Raw genomic sequence first — 18489 nt, 5'->3', positions numbered from 1 at the left:
GCAGGATACAATAATAGGTCGGCAGAGCGGCAGACGTCCTTCTAAACATCTGTAGACGTTAAACTCTGCAACTGATACGAAACGAAACCAACGCTTTTCGTATATGAAGGCTGTTTTTTTTAATGTATTTTTTATTGACAATCTTATATTTAAAGTCTGTTCAGAGGGAAGCTTATAGTCGGATGACACGGTTATTTTTATAGAAGGTCTTATTAAAGACGTGCAGTTCTTCAGATCAGAGACGCGAGTTCCTTTCCTTTCACGCTGTTCCGTTGCCGAGAGCAGCAGGTAACCTCGTCCTCCATCATCAAAATGCTGCTGGAACACCCGGGGTCAAGCTGTCAAAATGCAGGGAATTACTCCCGTTATAACTCTGGACAAGGTAAGAGCTAATTTTACTTATTCTATAGCGATCATTATGTTTATGTTTATTAAAGGATCGCCATTAGAGACACATGAATGAGCCTCTATGGTCTTCCTGTGGTCCTGAACAAAGCAAATACAATACAAATGTAGCCTACAACAAAAAAATACAAATTAAAGTAAAAAAATAAAAACAATAATGTGACGAATCTGTTCAGCAATTATTTACAGATTTGGGAGACGTTCGTTGCTCTCTTGGGTTCAGGTTTAGACATGGTGGTCAGTGAGGCTAATGGGCCATAATTAGGCATGAAATAGGGGCGATAATATGGCAAATCAGCAGCACAGCGGGGTGGTCGAGGCAGGGGTTCTTCTCAGTTTGTAATGACAGCGAGAAAGTGTGACATTCTGTTCGAAAACAAAACAAAACGAAACATTTAAGCACTTGTGCACCTCAGTAGGCTATACAACCAGTGGTCCGGGGACCGCCAGTGGTCCTTTAGGGGGTTCTAGGTGGTCCCCAGCTAAATGATGGAGAGTTGGTAACCAAATGGACCCTTATTAGATCTTTCACTCTTGAGGGCGTAAAATGGACTCTTACGGGTCCATTTGGTTTCATTTCAATTCAATTCAATTTCATTTCACGCCCCCAAGAGTTAAATTATTGTTAAACATCTGCATTACTTAATTAAAGAATTGTTACTTCGATCAACGTTTGCCTGTATACAATATCAATACAGCATGGACTTGTGGGCAAAATCGTACCCAATTTGGGGTCTGAGAGACTCTAAATCTCATCAAATGGTGGTCCGTGGCTCAAATGCCAAATAAATAATGGACCTTGATATGAAAAGGGTTGGGAAAAAAAACACTTGGCAATAGGAATAAATGATATGCGGTGTATTCAAGTTATTAGGTATTTCAAAAGGTGGCTTCTTCTGTGCAAAACACGTATATAAAATCATCGAACTTGGGGAAAATAGCCATATATAGGCTACCCGCAATAACCAGCAAAAATAAAGAAATAATTCGGACCGTGTATTCATCGTCGTGCTTGTTGAATCTTTTACGGCTATTTATTGTTCCATGAGTGCGTGCGGGAGACGTTATGAATACGTAATGAGTCCTTATTGTTGGGAATCATACTAACAGATGTTCTGCGCCTGCTGTCATCTCACACCAGCCACCGGAGCCCGTTTTACAGCCTCTATACAGCAGTGGATCTCAAAGTGGTGTCCGGGGAGTGCGGGACCCCCCTCCCCACCCCCCAGGGGTCCTTGAGGAGGGAATTCCAGGGGGTCCCCAGCAAAATGAGTTATTATAGCATCAAAATACATTGACAAAAATGTATTTTAAAAAAAAAATCTTGAAAGAATATGCGGGGGGGGGGGGGGGGGGGTCTACACAAATTTTGTAGATGGGGGTCCCTGGCACAAAATATCTCAGATGGGGTCCGGGGTCCGCAGCCAAATAGGCCTACATATTCAAAGGGGTCCTTCACATGAAAAAAAATGTGAGAAGTGCTCTACAGGGCAGGCAGCGGCTGCCCTGTAACCCCCATGCATGCAGTCTACCGGGACAAAGTGCTCAACAGGTGTCACGTTCCCTTTCGACAGGTGGGGCACCGGGGTGGCTCTAAGAGACAGAGACACACAATGGAGAGGGAGACATCGAAGTAGCTGGTCGTCGGTTTGCGAAGCTCTTCGTTTGTTATCCAAAGTGATCATCAGTATATAGGCCTACAGTATAACTTGAAAAATATTTTAGGTCAGAAAAAAAACGAAAATTCACCTTAAATTTTGTTATGTCTTCGGTTAACTTTCCACGTATTTCGTTTAGTAACGGTTGGCCTGTTTTTAGCCTATAGTTTAATGTATTTAGCTATTGATGAGGCAAGCATGGAACAGCCAACTTTAAATACCTAAACATTTTTTATTCAAACGAATATGTATTGTACGTTTTCCACCATAACAAAGATGACGTTAAATTTGTGTTTTTTCTCACTCTCTGACTGACCAGCAGTGACCATTACTTTGATGGTCATTTTATCGCAGTGTGTTTCCCCATTACTGTCGAGCTACGCCCTTCAAAAGTGAGCGATCAATAAGACATAAAACATATTATAAAACTGAAAAGTAAAAGAGGGGGGACACCGGTGAGCCCCCCCCCCCCCCCACCTCACCAAAACGTCGTTCATATAGGCCAGTGGTTCTCAACATGTGGTCGGGATCCACATGATTATTTGAGATGACAGATGACAGTAAAATGACGATTTAAGGAATTGCAAGACCTTTTTAATATCGAAGAAAAACTGAATAAAGTCCATTACAGCATCAAAAGTATCCATTGGCCAAATTGTCAAATAATTTAAGAAAGAGACAAAAATTGTGAAAATAGTCGATCTACAAGCTCACAACCCCTCACGTTGCAAGGCGTTGTGAGCTTGTAGATCTGCTATTTTCACAATATTTATCTGTGGCACCTATAGTCAAACTAAATGTAATGCCTCAACTCCTACAATTCCAATTGCTTGTCGGGGTGGTGGTGGTGGTGGGGGTGGGGGTCCCCAGTTCAAATATGATTATTTTGGGGGTCCGCCGTGGCATGAAAAGGTTAAAAACCACTGATATAGGCCTATATACTGTAGAAATACATGGCGAACAGGACATTGATTTTAGATTCATCAGACCTCTCTCTGGACGGCCGTGGCACTATACCGGTGATTTCCCAAGGCGCTCCTTTGTGCCAAAGATCAGTGTCAATAAAATTCATCTGGTGTTCAGCTCGATCAACATGTTATTGAAGGGCCAACAATCTCTCACCTAAATAAACACTTGTCTTTGGTGAACACACTTGATACGACTGAGTATCTCTCTCTTTCTCTCTCTCTCTCTCTCTCTCTCTCTCTCTCTCTCTCTCTCTCTCTCACACGCACACACACACACACACACACACACACACACACACACTCTCTCCCTCTTTCTCTCTATTGCGCTCTCTCTCTTGCGCGCTCTCTCTCTCTCTCTCTATCTCTCTCTCTCTCTTGTAAAATATATTTTTTTCAAAGGCATCAAGTTTCAACAATTATTGAAATTCATGCTCTTGCCTTATCTTTTTTCTTTCTTTCTGTGACACCGAAAATAGCTTACAGTTATAGTATAATAATATATCATTTGCTTAAAGATTTATGATAGAGAGTTTTTTTTTAGACAAATCATTATCTAGGCCACTTTAAATCTAAAAAAGAAGAATGCATCCAAATGTATAGCCACTGTGTAGCCTATTCATTTGGCCTCAGTTTCAGGCCATCAGTGAGTTCTATGTAGCCTATATTTCCACATAGTCTATGGATTAAAAAAAGGAAAAGAAAAAAAAGCAGTAGGCCTATAGGCCTATTACTGTTAAAGCGTTTATTTTTCACTGAAGGAAATAAACCATGTTCTTTAATCACTCTTCTCAAATCCCCATGCATCTGAGAGGACAAATAAAACATATGGTTATTTATACTTTCAACAAGTCCCCCACACAAAGTCATAACGACAAGCAGACCTAGTGGAAGTATTTGTAACAAGTATATATAGGGTAACCGTAAACTAGGACCACCTTCATTCTAAACAACCTGTAAGGAATCATTATATAGGCTATTCATGGTGCTGAAATTATAAAAGGGAATTGCAGTTTGTCCATGCCTATATGTAATTAGATCATGAATATAGTGGGATCCAGTGTGCTGAAGAAGTATAGCGTAATACATCTCACAGGGAAAAAAAACAGTGCAAAATGAAAGCGTTGGTAAAATTCCATTAAATTAAAATGAGTGTTTTAAAAGAGAAATGACTTTTCTGATCATCCCATCCATGTATGTTGGGGTATAAGACATGGTACCCAGTACCACACACATTCCTTTCCAAGTGGCAGCTTGGTATGGTGATGATAATATATCCAGTGGTGGAAAAAGTACTCACATTATTTACTCAAGTAAAAGCATGCTGCAAAGTAGAAATACTCTGTTACAAGTAAAAGTCCGGAATTCTAAATTGACTTGAGTACAAAAGTATTGGCATCAAAATGTACTTAAAGTAGGCTACCAAAAGTAGAAAGTACTCATTATGCAGAATGTCTCGTTTCATACGTTTTCAAATGTATACAAATCTTTTGTAAATAGCAGATCTACAAGCTCTCAATGCATTGCATTGTGCATTGTGAGCTTGTAGATCAGCTATTTTCAAATGGCAGAAATGTATAGGGCTGAAGTGGTTACTGTATGTTTTGTAATAATTAAAAAATCTACAAAGTAACTAACTATTAGGTTTCAAATAATTGTAGTGGACATTTGCCTCAGTAAAAATACTGAAAATTGGAAATGCTCCAGTAAAGTAAAAATACCTCGAAATTGTACTAAAGTACAGTAGGCTACTTGAGTAAATGTACTTAGTTACTTTACACCACTGAATCTATCTCACTCCTTGTCGTCAGGGTAACGGCGGCGCGCCATAATCCTGCGCAGAACTCAACACGAACACGGCCACATACAGACAAGCGCACACTTCGTGTGGGGTTCTCCTTGTGAAATCGTGTGTGTGTGTGTGTGTGTATTGTGTATGTGTTTGTTTGTTTGTGTGTGTGTGTGTGTTGTGGAGCACATAATAGCCCATGTGCTTATAAACATTAGCATATACATATTTATTTTATATACACCACCACACGCACGCGCCCAGGGTTCTGATAGCTCTAAGTCATGAGCAATGGATGGACTTAGTGGACGGAATAACTCTCCAAAGGGGGCACCTAGTAATAATACGGAGATGCTTCTGGCGTTATTGGCGCAGAGTGAAGAACTACGAAAAGGTAATTTCAAATATTTAAAAAAAAATATTCAAAATATATTTCAAAAATATATTTCAAAATATTCAAAAAATATTTCAAATATAAAATCAAATAATAAAAAAAGTGATTTCAAACAAAAAATGTAACCAAACGATCTGTAATGAAAGGGTAGCATAAGGTTATGTCCCTATTACAGCAATTGCTAAACATTTAGGCCTACAGCTATTCATGAAGATAATGTTTCATTGTAACGGAGTCAACGGACAGTTGTTGATATTATCCACACACGTCGCAATTCGTTTTAACACCTTTTTTCGAAAGCAGCGGTCTTCTTTTTTAATTATATGTTGTTGTTGCTTTAGCCAATATACTTTAATTTGTTTACGGCTGTGAGTATTTGTGTTTCTCATCTCTCCTGTGCGACTGTAAATAGCCTAATCGCTGACTGGAAGTGGAAGCAGCAAATGTATTCAGTCTCGTTAATTGTTCTTGGACTCGGCAAACCTACTTTTACGCACGAGGATCTAAACATGGATTTGTCTGAACCTCTGGCGAATTTGAACCACCGTTCAACTCGCTAACATTAGAAACATTACGTTTTTATGGTACCATTCCAGGTCAATATTCTAGTCTTATTCTAAACTCACAACTTGGGCCCTTCCTATTGTGTCAGTCTGGCTGATGACCTAACTCAGTGGTTCTCAACCTTTTCTCAACCTTTTCAGGCCGTGCCCCCCCCCCCCCAATTCATATTTGAACTAAGCTCTTCCTCTCTTATATTATTTGACAATTTTGGCCAAGGTTTGACCATTTTTATATACAGTTTGTTGATTACTTTTGATGAAGTAATGCTATTTTTATTGAATTCATTTTTCTTATAGGTATTAAAAATGTCTTAAATGTCCTTAAAGTGTTAAAATGTTCAAAGATCATGTGGGGACCCCCTGGGGGTCCCGACCCACAGGTTGAGAACCACTGACCTAACCCCATTACCTAACGAGGTTTGGCTCTGAATTTACGCAATATAGATTTCAATTGGCCTCTTATATAGGACGTATAATAATACAATTGTAATATACAAGTTGAGAAAATTAGCTTGGACACCTTGGACTGTGGCGTGAGAGACAGACATGGCCCTCTATAGCATTCTGGTTGTACGGAACCCATTGAATTAATAATGGCCTGGATGCACCTGTTCGTGACGTGGCTCCTACACCACACAGCACTTGTGCATGGCTTCATGCGTATGGCCGGCACCAGGAGAAATGCTGCATTAATAATGTTTCATCAATTGTCAACAAACGCAACAATAGGAACGTGATTCCTTAGACGGATGTAATACGAAGTGGTGGGGACTGTTTAATTAGTAATGGAGCAGAATGGCAACATCTTAGCTGGTGTTTAGAGTGCTGCTGATGTAATGGACTCGAGGCTATAATATATGACATTACATTTCGTGTAACAAGTATTAAAACAAAATTAAGTTCATTCATTTTAACTGAAATGAACAATCATCATATAGGCTACCTATTTTGGAAGGAGTTTGCACTGAACTTATGTTTTTAGTGATGGATGTAAAGTAGCCTATGTCATAGTAATACATTGACGAAATACAAAAGTAGGTCCTGTGCTTTTCTCATCCATTTATTTATGTATTTATAAGACTTCAATGTTGTATTTTGGGTGTCTAATAGTCTCTCACTCACACTCACGCACACACACACACACACACACACACACACACACACACACACACACACACACACACACACACACACACACACACACACACACACACACACACACACACACACACACACACACACACACACACACACACACGCCTCTTTGGGACTTAGCTCTTTTAGCGAAATGACAATTCTATGTTTCAACTTGCACTAAAAATAAACATATATATATATTTTTTAAACCGCATGGAGTAGGGTATTAATACAGTTATTTAATTTGAGCTATTTAATCAGCAAACAAAGCACATTATATTATATTCCTAACGTCAAATAGGATAATAACTAATCGCATGTGTGGAAAATATACCTGAATAATCCTTTAAGTCTCTGTATCCTGTGTCGTTGTGGTCATTCAGTGAAAAAAAAACTCATGTCTAAATTATTTCAGGACCAGGTGCTATAAGCACAGTAAAATCCTTTATGTGTCGACCCATTTGGTTCCATTTCCTATTAACTCTTCGAGGTTGAATATCACTGAGGATTTTACTGTGAGCAAACGCACCACAAGGATCTTGGGGCCTGTAATTTTCGTGCCTGCTGTATTAACCCATTAAGACCTGAGGTCGCAAAAAAGCAAATATTTGAGTTAAAAATGTTATATATTAAAAATAACCTTTTCTTTATTCATGTGTTTGCTATTAAGGATGCATTGATCATATTTAAAGTGTGATGTGAACTGTAACATTTTGTATTTTTAATAACATTTTAGTCTTAACATTTCTACAATTGCTATACAAACCTGCAGTCCTTTTGGGCATAAAGAATAAATCGAAGGGTATAGGTCTCATAGCCCAATGATGTGCCGTGCATGTTCAAATCATGATAGGCTACTTTACATTATTTAACACCATTTATTCTTTTTTTTTCATGTTTTATTTGCATTTTGGAACAATAGCCAATTTAATGTAGGTGCCCACTTAGGTGCCTACTCAACCTGTATTCATGTGAACGACTGGTGACATTTCTGACGTCATGAAGTGTCTCATGTTTACTGTATCTGATGGTGGCATTTGGTGACGTCATGCTGACACACTGTAACGGGGTCTTTGCTGCCATGGAGCATTCATTGTACAGTTTCATTAGATTGGCCTGTAAGACAGTGGTTCAAAATTTTCCATGTCAAGGACCCCCAAATTGATAATTGATAAATTGAAAATATTTTGTGCCAGGGGACCCCAGAAGAAAAGATGTATTTTCAAATATTTACAAAAACAGCAGATGTAGGATAGATCTGCTTTTTTTAATATGTATAATAGCCAACATATAAGCTGTTTTTAGAACGATATGTTGATATATATATATTTGAAATCGATGGGGAACATTGGGGATGATGGTGTTGGAAGGAAGGGGACGATCTAGCATAATCTTCTATCAAGATATAATGATTGTGTTTTATATCGGTTGACGACGTCAAGGAACAGTTTTATTTTATTTTAGAAAAAAATAAAAACAGCTTAAATCGAAGTTTAGCCTACAAGATTACATTCATTGCAAGCAAAAACTAGAAAAAAAACACCCTACTTATTTGAGAAATATAATAAGTCCATAGGGTATTCGTGGAATAGGCTATTTGTGGAAAGGATGTAAATTGTAAAACTGATCAAACAAATAAGAATAAGAATAATAAGAAAGAAAGAAATATGCTAAAGAAAAAAGAAAGAAATTAAGACAAATAAAATAAACCGGCTGTAGATTCACATTCTCACACACACACACAAAAAGCATCAACGTTCTGCGTGCTGATATACCTATAAATCTATTTTACCGTTTGTGTTTAGGTTAAGAATGTGCGGTGAGCTGAACTGTGTTGTGATGGCTGTCCCCTTCCAGAGATCCCAGTGTGTGCGGGCTGCAGCCAGCACATCGTGGACCGCTTCATCCTCAAGGTGCTGGACCGCCACTGGCACAGTAAGTGTCTGACATGCAGCGACTGCCAGTCACCGTTGGCCGACAAGTGTTTCAGTCGAGGGGACAGCGTCTACTGCAAAGAGGACTTCTTCAAGTGAGTATATATAGCAGTGGTTCTAAAAACCTTTTTCTGATATGTATTTGCCTGCCTTGAATATATAGGACCTCAATAGAAACACGTCCACTGGACTTTTTTTTGTGTGTGATCCTTTTAGACTACATGACTCTACTCGTGCTGTTTGCATTTCTGATTAATAAAATACAATTAAATCAATCAATCAATAGCTCTATATTCTGATGGTGGCCTCCTCATTGCTATACAGAAAATGCATTTGGGTCGGGATATATCTATTTTTTTATCCAATCAGGAGAGAGAAAACACGATTGATTGATTGATTGATTGATTGATTGATTTAATACTTTATTAACAAGATATTAATAACAAGTGAAATTGGAAGTGATGACACAAAGAACTGACCAGACAAAATTGGAATTGGAACACATTAAAACTAAAGCTGATAAATTGGTTCTCTCTCCTGATTGGATCAAATTCGCGACCAACCCAAGAAAATATCACTAATAGGCTACACTACACATTTAATGACACAATTAGGGTTATTATTGCCTTTCTGATATAGCCTACATTTGAGAGTGTGTGACACGGAAAGAGGATTGATCATATCGTTCCTTATCTTTTCCCAAAAGGAGATTTGGGACCAAATGCGCCGCATGTCAACAAGGAATCCCTCCAACACAGGTGGTGAGGAGGGCCCAGGACTTCGTGTACCACCTGCACTGCTTCGCCTGCGTGGTGTGCAAGAGGCAGCTGGCCACGGGGGACGAGTACTACCTGATGGAGGACAGCAGGCTGGTCTGCAAGCAAGACTATGAGACCGCCAAGCAAAGAGGTAAAGGACAGGAGGGGGTCAGGATACAGTGGGCACTATATAGGACATCTGGGCACCTCGATGTAAAATTGGCAATTTTGTCCAAAATGTTAAAAAAAAAAAAATATTTGAAAAAAGGTCTTAACTCTGTATACATGATGTGAACAAGCACGGTAGCCTGCCCTACACCATTATTAGACTTAATTGTACCCTCAACTTCTTGTTTACGCCCCAAAATGACTGGATATACAGGTTTTGTTTGTAGCAATCCATAGGACTCATGTTCCCCGGGCATTGTTGCTTGTGAATATTGGTAATTTCGCGTTATTATGGACTCAGAGAGTGTACAGAAAGTGCTGTTTCAATTTGATGGTGTTGTCACAGACATCATTTAGCGGGGGACTCCCTGGAAACCCACCAAGGACCCCTGGGAGTCCCCAGACCCCAAGTTGAGAACCAGTGGTTAATTCTATTAATAATTCATCATTTCTGTGACCTTGCCTATGTAACAAAGATACAGGTGTACGCTGATAAAATGATGCCTGACTGCAGTGCATGGTGGATGAAGTAGGCCTACTCAGATATTGTACATAAGTAAAAGTAGCAATACCACAGTGTCTGTTACAAGTAAAAGGCCTTTGTTCAAAATGTTACTCGAGTAAAAGTACAAAAGTATTGGCATTAAAATATAATTAAAGTACCAAAAGTAAAAGTATAGGCCTACAAGTTATCATGTCTAAAATGTATAAAACATCTTTTGGTTAAAGTATGTTTTGTAATAATAATAAAAATCTATAAAGTCCCAATAGCCTATTGGGTTATGCACGTATAGGCCTATACGTAACGTTCCACCACAGGTGTTTTTTGCATTATTAAGCAGCTGCTCTGAGTTGTGTATTTGATGTGACAATGAGGTCACCCATAAACCTTGACCCAGCTGTGCTAATTGCATCGTTGGGGCCGCGCGACCAATCGATAGATGATAGCAACCTGCACAACATGGACATGGAACTCACACACTGTTGCCAGATATTGCGAGAGAAACAAGCAACCAGGTCTATGAAAATAAGCCCCAAATAAGCCCCTATTTGAAAATAGCCGTTCTAACAAGCTTGTAGATCTGCCATTTTAAAAGTAAGAAAATAATAATCTTGGGGAAAAAAGAGGTAGTCCAATTTTGGAAATGTTAACAACACAAATCTTGTATGGGGGTCCCTGGCACAAAATATTTTCAGATGTGGGGGTCTGTGGACAAATAGCCTACATGTTAATTTGGGGAGTCCTTGACATGAAAATGTTTAAGAACCACTGGTTTAAACAACATTTAGGAAACAAGCCAAAATGAGCAACTACACTTTAGAAACAAGCCCAAACCCCCACATTCACTTATAATAAGCGGACATGGCAACGCTGAACTCACACTTGCACTTGAAATGACGACGAGTTTTGAACCGCTGTGTGTGTGTGTGTGTGTGTGTGTGTGTGTGTGTGTGTGTGTGTGTGTGTGTGTGTGTGTGTGTGTGTGTGTGTGTGTGTGTGTGTGCGCGCGTGCGTGCGTGCGCGCGTGCGTGTATCATTTATTACTGAGACACCTGCAGGTGTTGTTATAATATTAACTACATTTTCTATAGGCTACATGAGCAAGAGACATAATTGTAGCCTAAAAAGTTTAGTTGGTTCCATATCTGCACCATCTGCACCTGTTTGTATACCTGATTTGCCCTTTACAATAAAAACATGTAATAATCTTTGGCATGAACATTCATTGCTCAAAGCTAATTTTATTATTATTATTAATGAGCCTATTTATTTATAGGCTCATTAATAATAATTTTAAAAAGTCTTTATTTATGGGCTGAAATAAATGGACTGATTAGAGGATCCATGTTTTTTTTCCAGCTATGGTGCATGTCAATTATTATTATTATCATTATTATTATATACTATTATTATATATCTCTTTTATAACTACTGAAAAATAATAACAGTGGTGAAAAAATATGTCTAGCATAACTAGCCCAATTCAGTAAAATATTATTATTATTAATTAGTATATTGCTATACTCGTTAATAATTCAAATAACCCACATAATAAATGTGTTTTACAGTTATTACATAAAATGTAAAACTGAACACTGCATAAGTTATTTGAATGTACTGTTAAGAAATTTGAATGAGATCTGTTAATATATTTCTTAATATGCATGCTGTAGCAGTTGTCAAATTGTCTTGCATTTCACACTGTTATCTCACACGCACGCACGCACACGCACACACACACATAAACACCAAAAATGTAAAGTGATATGCTACTGGTTTAAACAAACGTTTTATAATACATTTATGCAAATCTCTTTCAAACCTAATGCAGTAGTATCCTATGTTGTTTATGTATTTCATTGTGTGTTTATTTTATTCTAATTAATTTAGCCTAGTAATTTATTGGGTGATATTGCATTTGCATACAGTGTCAATTTCACTAGAAATTGCATCAAAGTGCTAGTAAATCTGCCACTCTGTGAAGATATTATGATTATTGATAAAGAGTGAAACATGTATGGGGACATTGGTCTGTAGGCTATAGGTTTCTCCAGCCAAATGTGTACTGTGCAGATCTAAATATGCTGGGTTGGTTTACGACTATACTGGCATACAAGACAAGTTGCAATAAAAAACATTAAAACAACACCCCTAATCTAAACAATAAAACAATTTGCATGCACGATTAAAAACTTGAGCAAAGATTGAGATAAGTTATCAAATGTATAGTTTAGCCGGATAATCAATAATTACATTGAAAAAGCATGTTGATTAACAAACTCAGCAAAATCCCTGTAGACTCTTATGGTGATATACATACACCATGGGCTTTGGTCAAGTTTTATCTACCCCATCTGTTTGTTTGAATTTACTGCCCCACACCAAGTGCTGATTTATGCAACGAGTTAACGCGAGTTTTCGAGAAAAACACACACGTTTACTTTACTAATGAGGAGCGCAATTATGTGGGCAGTATCCATTTGGGGGATGGTCTTACATTTTCTGATGTAATTGCTTCATTGGCCAACAAATGCACTGACAAGAAGCAATTACATACATCTCTATTAAATAAAGTTTTAGCTATTAGACAAAAGAGAGTTTTAAGTCTCCTAATGCACTGGTTCTCAATGTGGGGTCAGGGGACCCCAATGGGCCCTTGAGGGGGTTCCAGGGGGTCCTCAGTTAAATGATTGATAGTTAGGAACCAAATGCACCCTTACAGGTCTGCTAAATTAATAGGAGGATTTTGCAGTGTAGATTGGAGTCCCAGCCGCAAAAACTTTATTAAATGGGGGTCCATGGCCTAATGCATATCAAACAGTGGGTCCTTGAAATAAATAAAACAGGTTAAGATCATTGGCTAATCATAATGCATTTCACTAACTGTAACTGTTATGTTGACCAACTATTAGAATTTTTACATTTAGCTACTTATACTAAACATTCTGTTCCATAAGATAACATAGATTTCTCAACCAGCATCCTTGCCATTTACCTTTCAGAAGCAGATTCGACTGCAAAAAGGCCGCGAACGACCATCACAGCCAAGCAACTGGAGACCCTGAAAAATGCCTACAATAACTCCCCCAAACCCGCTCGCCATGTCCGGGAGCAGCTCTCATCGGAGACGGGCCTGGATATGCGCGTTGTGCAGGTAAAGTACATTATTCTCCATTAAAGGCTATTCCATTAGTGGTCCCAGTTCATTAATATCAAAAGGATGAAGTGGCCTGCACTAGGAGGTGTGTGTGTGTGTGTGTGCGTGTGCGTGTGCATGTGTGTGTGTGTGTGTATGTGTGTGTGTGCGTGCGTGCGTGCGACCGTGCGCACGTATGCCATGCCACGCATGGAAACACACACATGCATACGCGTGCACGCAAGAGTGTACGTCTATGTTGGGCGGATTTACGGTTAGATGGAATAAAATGAAAGTCAGAATGGTGTAAGTGCAAGCTCGTTAACAATGCTAAGAGGGTCCCTCGCATATTGTCTGTGAAAGCGTCTTACTGTAGCTCACTATGCGCTGGCCATATATATTGTTTTATTTGCAAGGACAAAAGTAGAGATGGAAGCCACTAAAACGCTGATCATTATTCAGTGAGGTGGAAAGGGGTGAAGAGGGTTCATTTAGGGTAACATATCATGTAAAACCGCTTCTCTGCTTGAGAGTCAGTTGGATTAGATCTCTATGTTGGCTGAGCCATAATGAAGAAATAGCATTTTAGTCAATAACCTGTGATTTACATTGAAATTTACAAAACTTATACTCAGATCTTATAAGCCAGCATTGGATACAATTATAGTTCAAATAGAGAATGCTTTGGTCGTAGATAATTCTGAATGATCAACCCCACGTGAACTCCTATAGCATCCCTATTCTGGGCATGTCATAACGGGTGAACATACAGTGTAGGTGAACATTTGGCAAACATCTGCAACACAGCGTGGGCTTGCAGATCTGGTGTAGACTATGGAAAAAAGGAGGGGAGCAATTATAGGCCCCTGGGGGAATGAAGTATTAAAGGTTTAAGTGGTTAAAAGAATGGTCAAAGATGAAATGGAATAATTAAAATCAATGGCCGCACATGAGCAGGTCTGTGAGAAGGGGTTTCAGGAAAGGAACCTGACTGATCCTGGGGTTAAGGACAACTTGTAGCTGTCGTCCAAGTTAATTACGTGTGTGATAAATCTACTGCAAGGGAACGCTGATCTCAACGGGTTTCATTTCACTATTTCAGTCTCACCACTTAGAATCAACAAGACGTGAATTGGTCTCCCGATTGTCCTTGAAAATTAATGTTTTTTAATACTTGAATGCACTGTGGGGTGCACTAGAAGAATATAGCACCATACTGTGTCTCATACAATATAATTTGCAAATGTGCAATGTCTGTCAGGAGAAAGGGCAACAACAGCAGGCAAAAATAGATGTATGGTTGCTTGAATGTTTCAGATGCAAAACATTTGGGCTGCTGATCAATTCAAAATAATGTTACCCCAAGGAAAGGCCAATATAAGTGTACTAGTATTGAAAATTAGTATATGCATATCTATAAAGCATTTTATACAGAAAGTGCCACAGTAAAATGCACTACGAATACGTATGGATACCTATCAAATCAGGATTAGCCTACTCCTTCAAAGCTAAACAAAAATAATAAATTTTTCTACTTACTACGGCAAACACAATAATGTGAATGAAGCAAGAAAGAAAATGCACTTCAGAACCATCTAAAGCTAAAACCTCAAATGCCATTTTCAATGCATGTTTATTTTAATGCTCAATCGACCTATTGTATTACAGCTTGGACCAATGGCACTTAGTTTCTATTTATCGCTATCACAATGAATAATAATCAAACATTGTGCCGTGTTCCTCCCTGTGCAGGTGTGGTTCCAGAACAGACGAGCTAAAGAGAAGCGGTTGAAGAAGGATGCTGGGAGGCAGAGGTGGGGGCAGTACTTCCGCAACATGAAGAGATCCCGGGGGAGTTCCAAATCAGACAAGGACAGCATCCAGGAGGAGGGCTTGGACGTGGACAGCGATGCCGAGGTCTCATTTACAGGTACATACTTCACATGATAGTGACTCTCGCCGGATGTATCATGTTTTAAGGTTGTACATACGTCTATCGGTCTGCAACATCTCAGGAGCGCTTAAAACAAAAGAAAAGGGAGCGCTGCCTGGGTTCAAACACAGTGGCTCAAAACAGGTGCTCTTCAGTGGAACAGGTATAGGCATAGATGCAAAGGAACCCAAAGTTCTGCTTGTGGTGAGGCAGACTATAGGGTAAACATACTGAGGCACTCCGACTTCAGGTGAAAAAATGTAATAATTAATTTCGCAGATCAAGGCAACATCTGATCTCAGGAGTGCAGTAAGGGAATTTCTTCCTATTTTGTACAAACGTCCACTTGGTCTCAAGGATGAACAGATTAGAATTGGGTTGTCAAAGGTCAAGGTCACTTGTTACTGACAAATTAGACATGTTGCCCAAAATACTACGCCTTTTTTAAAAGTCTTCACTACATATATATCTCTGGACAGACATGGATATAAACTGGAAGGCATACAACCGCGATGTGGTGTTTCTAGTTTTATATTAATGATTAGCAACTTTGCAGAACTTTAAGTAGTAGGTTAAGTAGTCCAAACAATCACTCAAATTGTTGAACACGTGTAAAAATGTCTAAAATGTTAATCTAATTAAATTAGCCAAATCATTAAACCGAGAACAACTTAGATATATACAGTATGAGGAGATAAATGTGGAATAAGAAATGAATTCAACTCATCATAATAGCAACATTTATAATGTTATAACTAGTCCTTTGTTCCTTATGTGTACAGATGAGCCACCCATGTCAGAGATGAGCCACACCAACGGCATCTACAGCGGCATGAGCGAGTCCTCGCCGGTGATGGGGGGCCGGGGGCAGGGGGGCTCCTTCCCCCTGGAGCACGGCGTGCCCTCCCAGGACCAGTTCCACGACATTCGCTCCAACAGCCCTTTCGGCCTTCCGCAGTCACCCGGCTCCATGCAGGCCGGCCTGCCCAACAGGCACCAGCCTCTCATATCCGGCCTGGTCTACCCCGACTCTGGCCTGTCGATCATGACCCAAGGCAGTGGTGGTGGTCCTGGGATGAACCCGGCCATGAGGGGGGTCTCCATGGGGGGAACGAACGGTCCCAGCTCGGACCTCTCCACTGGCAGCAGTGGAGGATACCCAGACTTTCCCGCCAGTCCCGCCTCTTGGTTGGACGAAGTGGACCATGGGCAGTTTTGATTGGTCAAAACTAACGAAGAATTGGAAATGTGTTTTTTTTTCTTTTTTTTCTTCTTCTGTCTTGTTTGGGAGGGGTTTATGAATTGGAAAGAAAAAGAGAAAGAAAACGATAGTCACACAGTGATGGGTAAAAACAGTGGTTCTCAAAAGCGGGTTCCAAATGGACCCTTACAAGTCTGTAACTCTGAGAGTGTACAAATGGGACCAAATGGACCCTTACGGGTCCATTTGGTCCCATTTGTACACTCTCAGAGTTTCAAAGTTTGAGAACCTCTGGTGTAAAAGACGATAGTGTGGACAGTTGCTGTCTCGCTGTCTTTTGGATCACCTCGTTATTATCTTGAACATCAGGTTAATGTTTGGACTGGATGGAAGGACCAACGTTGTTGAGAAATATCCTTGTGGGGGTAAAAAAAAAAAAGCACTTCACCTGAAAAGAATGGTCTATGAGTAAAGCTGTATAAAATAACTTTGGATGGTAACTGTTGCCATTTGTAAAAGTCGACAAGATCAATCCACAAAACTCCGTTGTCAGATCCAGCTATAAGCTTTTTGAAACAAGGTTGAGATAACAGCTAAAGCAGTGGTGGAAAAAGTACTCAAATGTTTTACTTAAATAAAAGTATCAATACTGCAATGTAGAAGTACTCTGTTACAAGTAAAAGTCCGGAATTCAAACTTTACTTGAGTTAAAGTACAATAGTATTGGTATCAAAAAGTACTTAAAGTACCAACAGTAAAAGCACTAAAATGTTTGAAAATAGCAGATCTACAAGCTCACAACGTGCCGTGATGCGACACGTTGTGAGCTTGTAGATTGTCAATTTTCAAATAGCCTACAGTAGGTATAAAATAGGGCTAAAGTGGTTATTTTATGTTTTAGAATGTAATAAATTATATCTGCAAAGTAACTTGTAACTTAAGTTTTCAAATAATGGTAGTGGAGTAAAAGTACAATATTTGCCTCTGAGATGTAGCGGAGTAGATGTAAAAGTACTGGAAATTGGAAATACTCAAGTAAAGTATAAATACCTCCAAAGTAAATGTACGTAGTTACTTTCCACCACTGCAACTAAGACAACTAACGCCTGATTCACACTTAGTCGCGAGTTGGTGTCACACGGCAAAAAAATAGCAGATCGACAAGCTCACCACACGTCATATCTCGACTCGTTGTGAGCTTATAGACCTGGGCCTTTTGTGAGCTCGTAGATCCGGCCATTTTCGGGCATGTGACACCAGCCGTGCAACTAAGTATAAATTAAGCATAACTACTAACTACAGTCTAACTGTTGACTTCAGCGTCTCTCTACCCCCTCTCCATTTATCTCTTATTTCAGAGTGTTCAGAAGCAACCTTTGGTTCAAAGTTCAGAGTCTTTTAAGTGTCTGGTTGTTGCCAAATGTCTATATATAATAGTTTATCATTATGGAGACTTTATTTTTATACAACCCCCTTGTTGGACATAAAATAATAACCCAGATATGAGGACTTTGTACATCCATGAACAGAGACATATAGGCAAAAATTGTAGATGTCGTCTCTTTAACTGGCTCTTAGGGGTCTAGGTATTTCTATGCATTCGTGTGTTCTCACTTCTCAGATGTATATCTTGTTCATTTTGTTCTACTGAAAATGACCCCGTAGGACGCATTGCTGCAACACCCTCGGGGTCCCGGTGTATGTGTTTGTTTATGTGGAAGCTGTTTTATGTCTTATTTATTCCTCTGATAATGATGATTCATGGTTAAGTGATGCAGGTCTTTAATAAATTTGTCAGCTAAATCCAAATGGAGCATTTTGCCTCTGACGTTGTACCTTCTTTGGTTACCTTCGTACTTCTTCGTTTGATAACACAATCAGATGTTGTGCAGCACCAGTATATAAGAATGATACAATGCAGTGTGTAACTTAAAGGATCCTTACTG

General features: G+C 39.3%; 1 protein-coding gene across 1 annotated transcript; it reads left to right on the top strand.

Moving 5' to 3' along the window:
• Nucleotides 1-312: 312 nt before the first annotated feature.
• lhx3 (LIM homeobox 3) lies at nt 313-16561 on the top strand (the record flags this gene model as incomplete). The annotated part of the gene is made up of 6 exons (XM_084046678.1): nt 313-382; nt 8769-8940; nt 9552-9754; nt 13276-13427; nt 15162-15339; nt 16125-16561. The coding sequence occupies 6 exons, from the start codon at nt 313-315 to the stop codon at nt 16559-16561; spliced, it is 1212 nt and encodes a 403-aa protein (XP_083902804.1).
• Between the last annotated feature and the right edge of the window lie 1928 nt (nt 16562-18489).

The sequence above is a fragment of the Gymnoscopelus microlampas genome, assembly GCF_963454915.1.
Source record: "Gymnoscopelus microlampas genome assembly, chromosome: 21".
Taxonomy (NCBI): Eukaryota; Metazoa; Chordata; class Actinopteri; order Myctophiformes; family Myctophidae; genus Gymnoscopelus; species Gymnoscopelus microlampas.
This window is presented reverse-complemented; position numbering and strand designations above follow the sequence as displayed.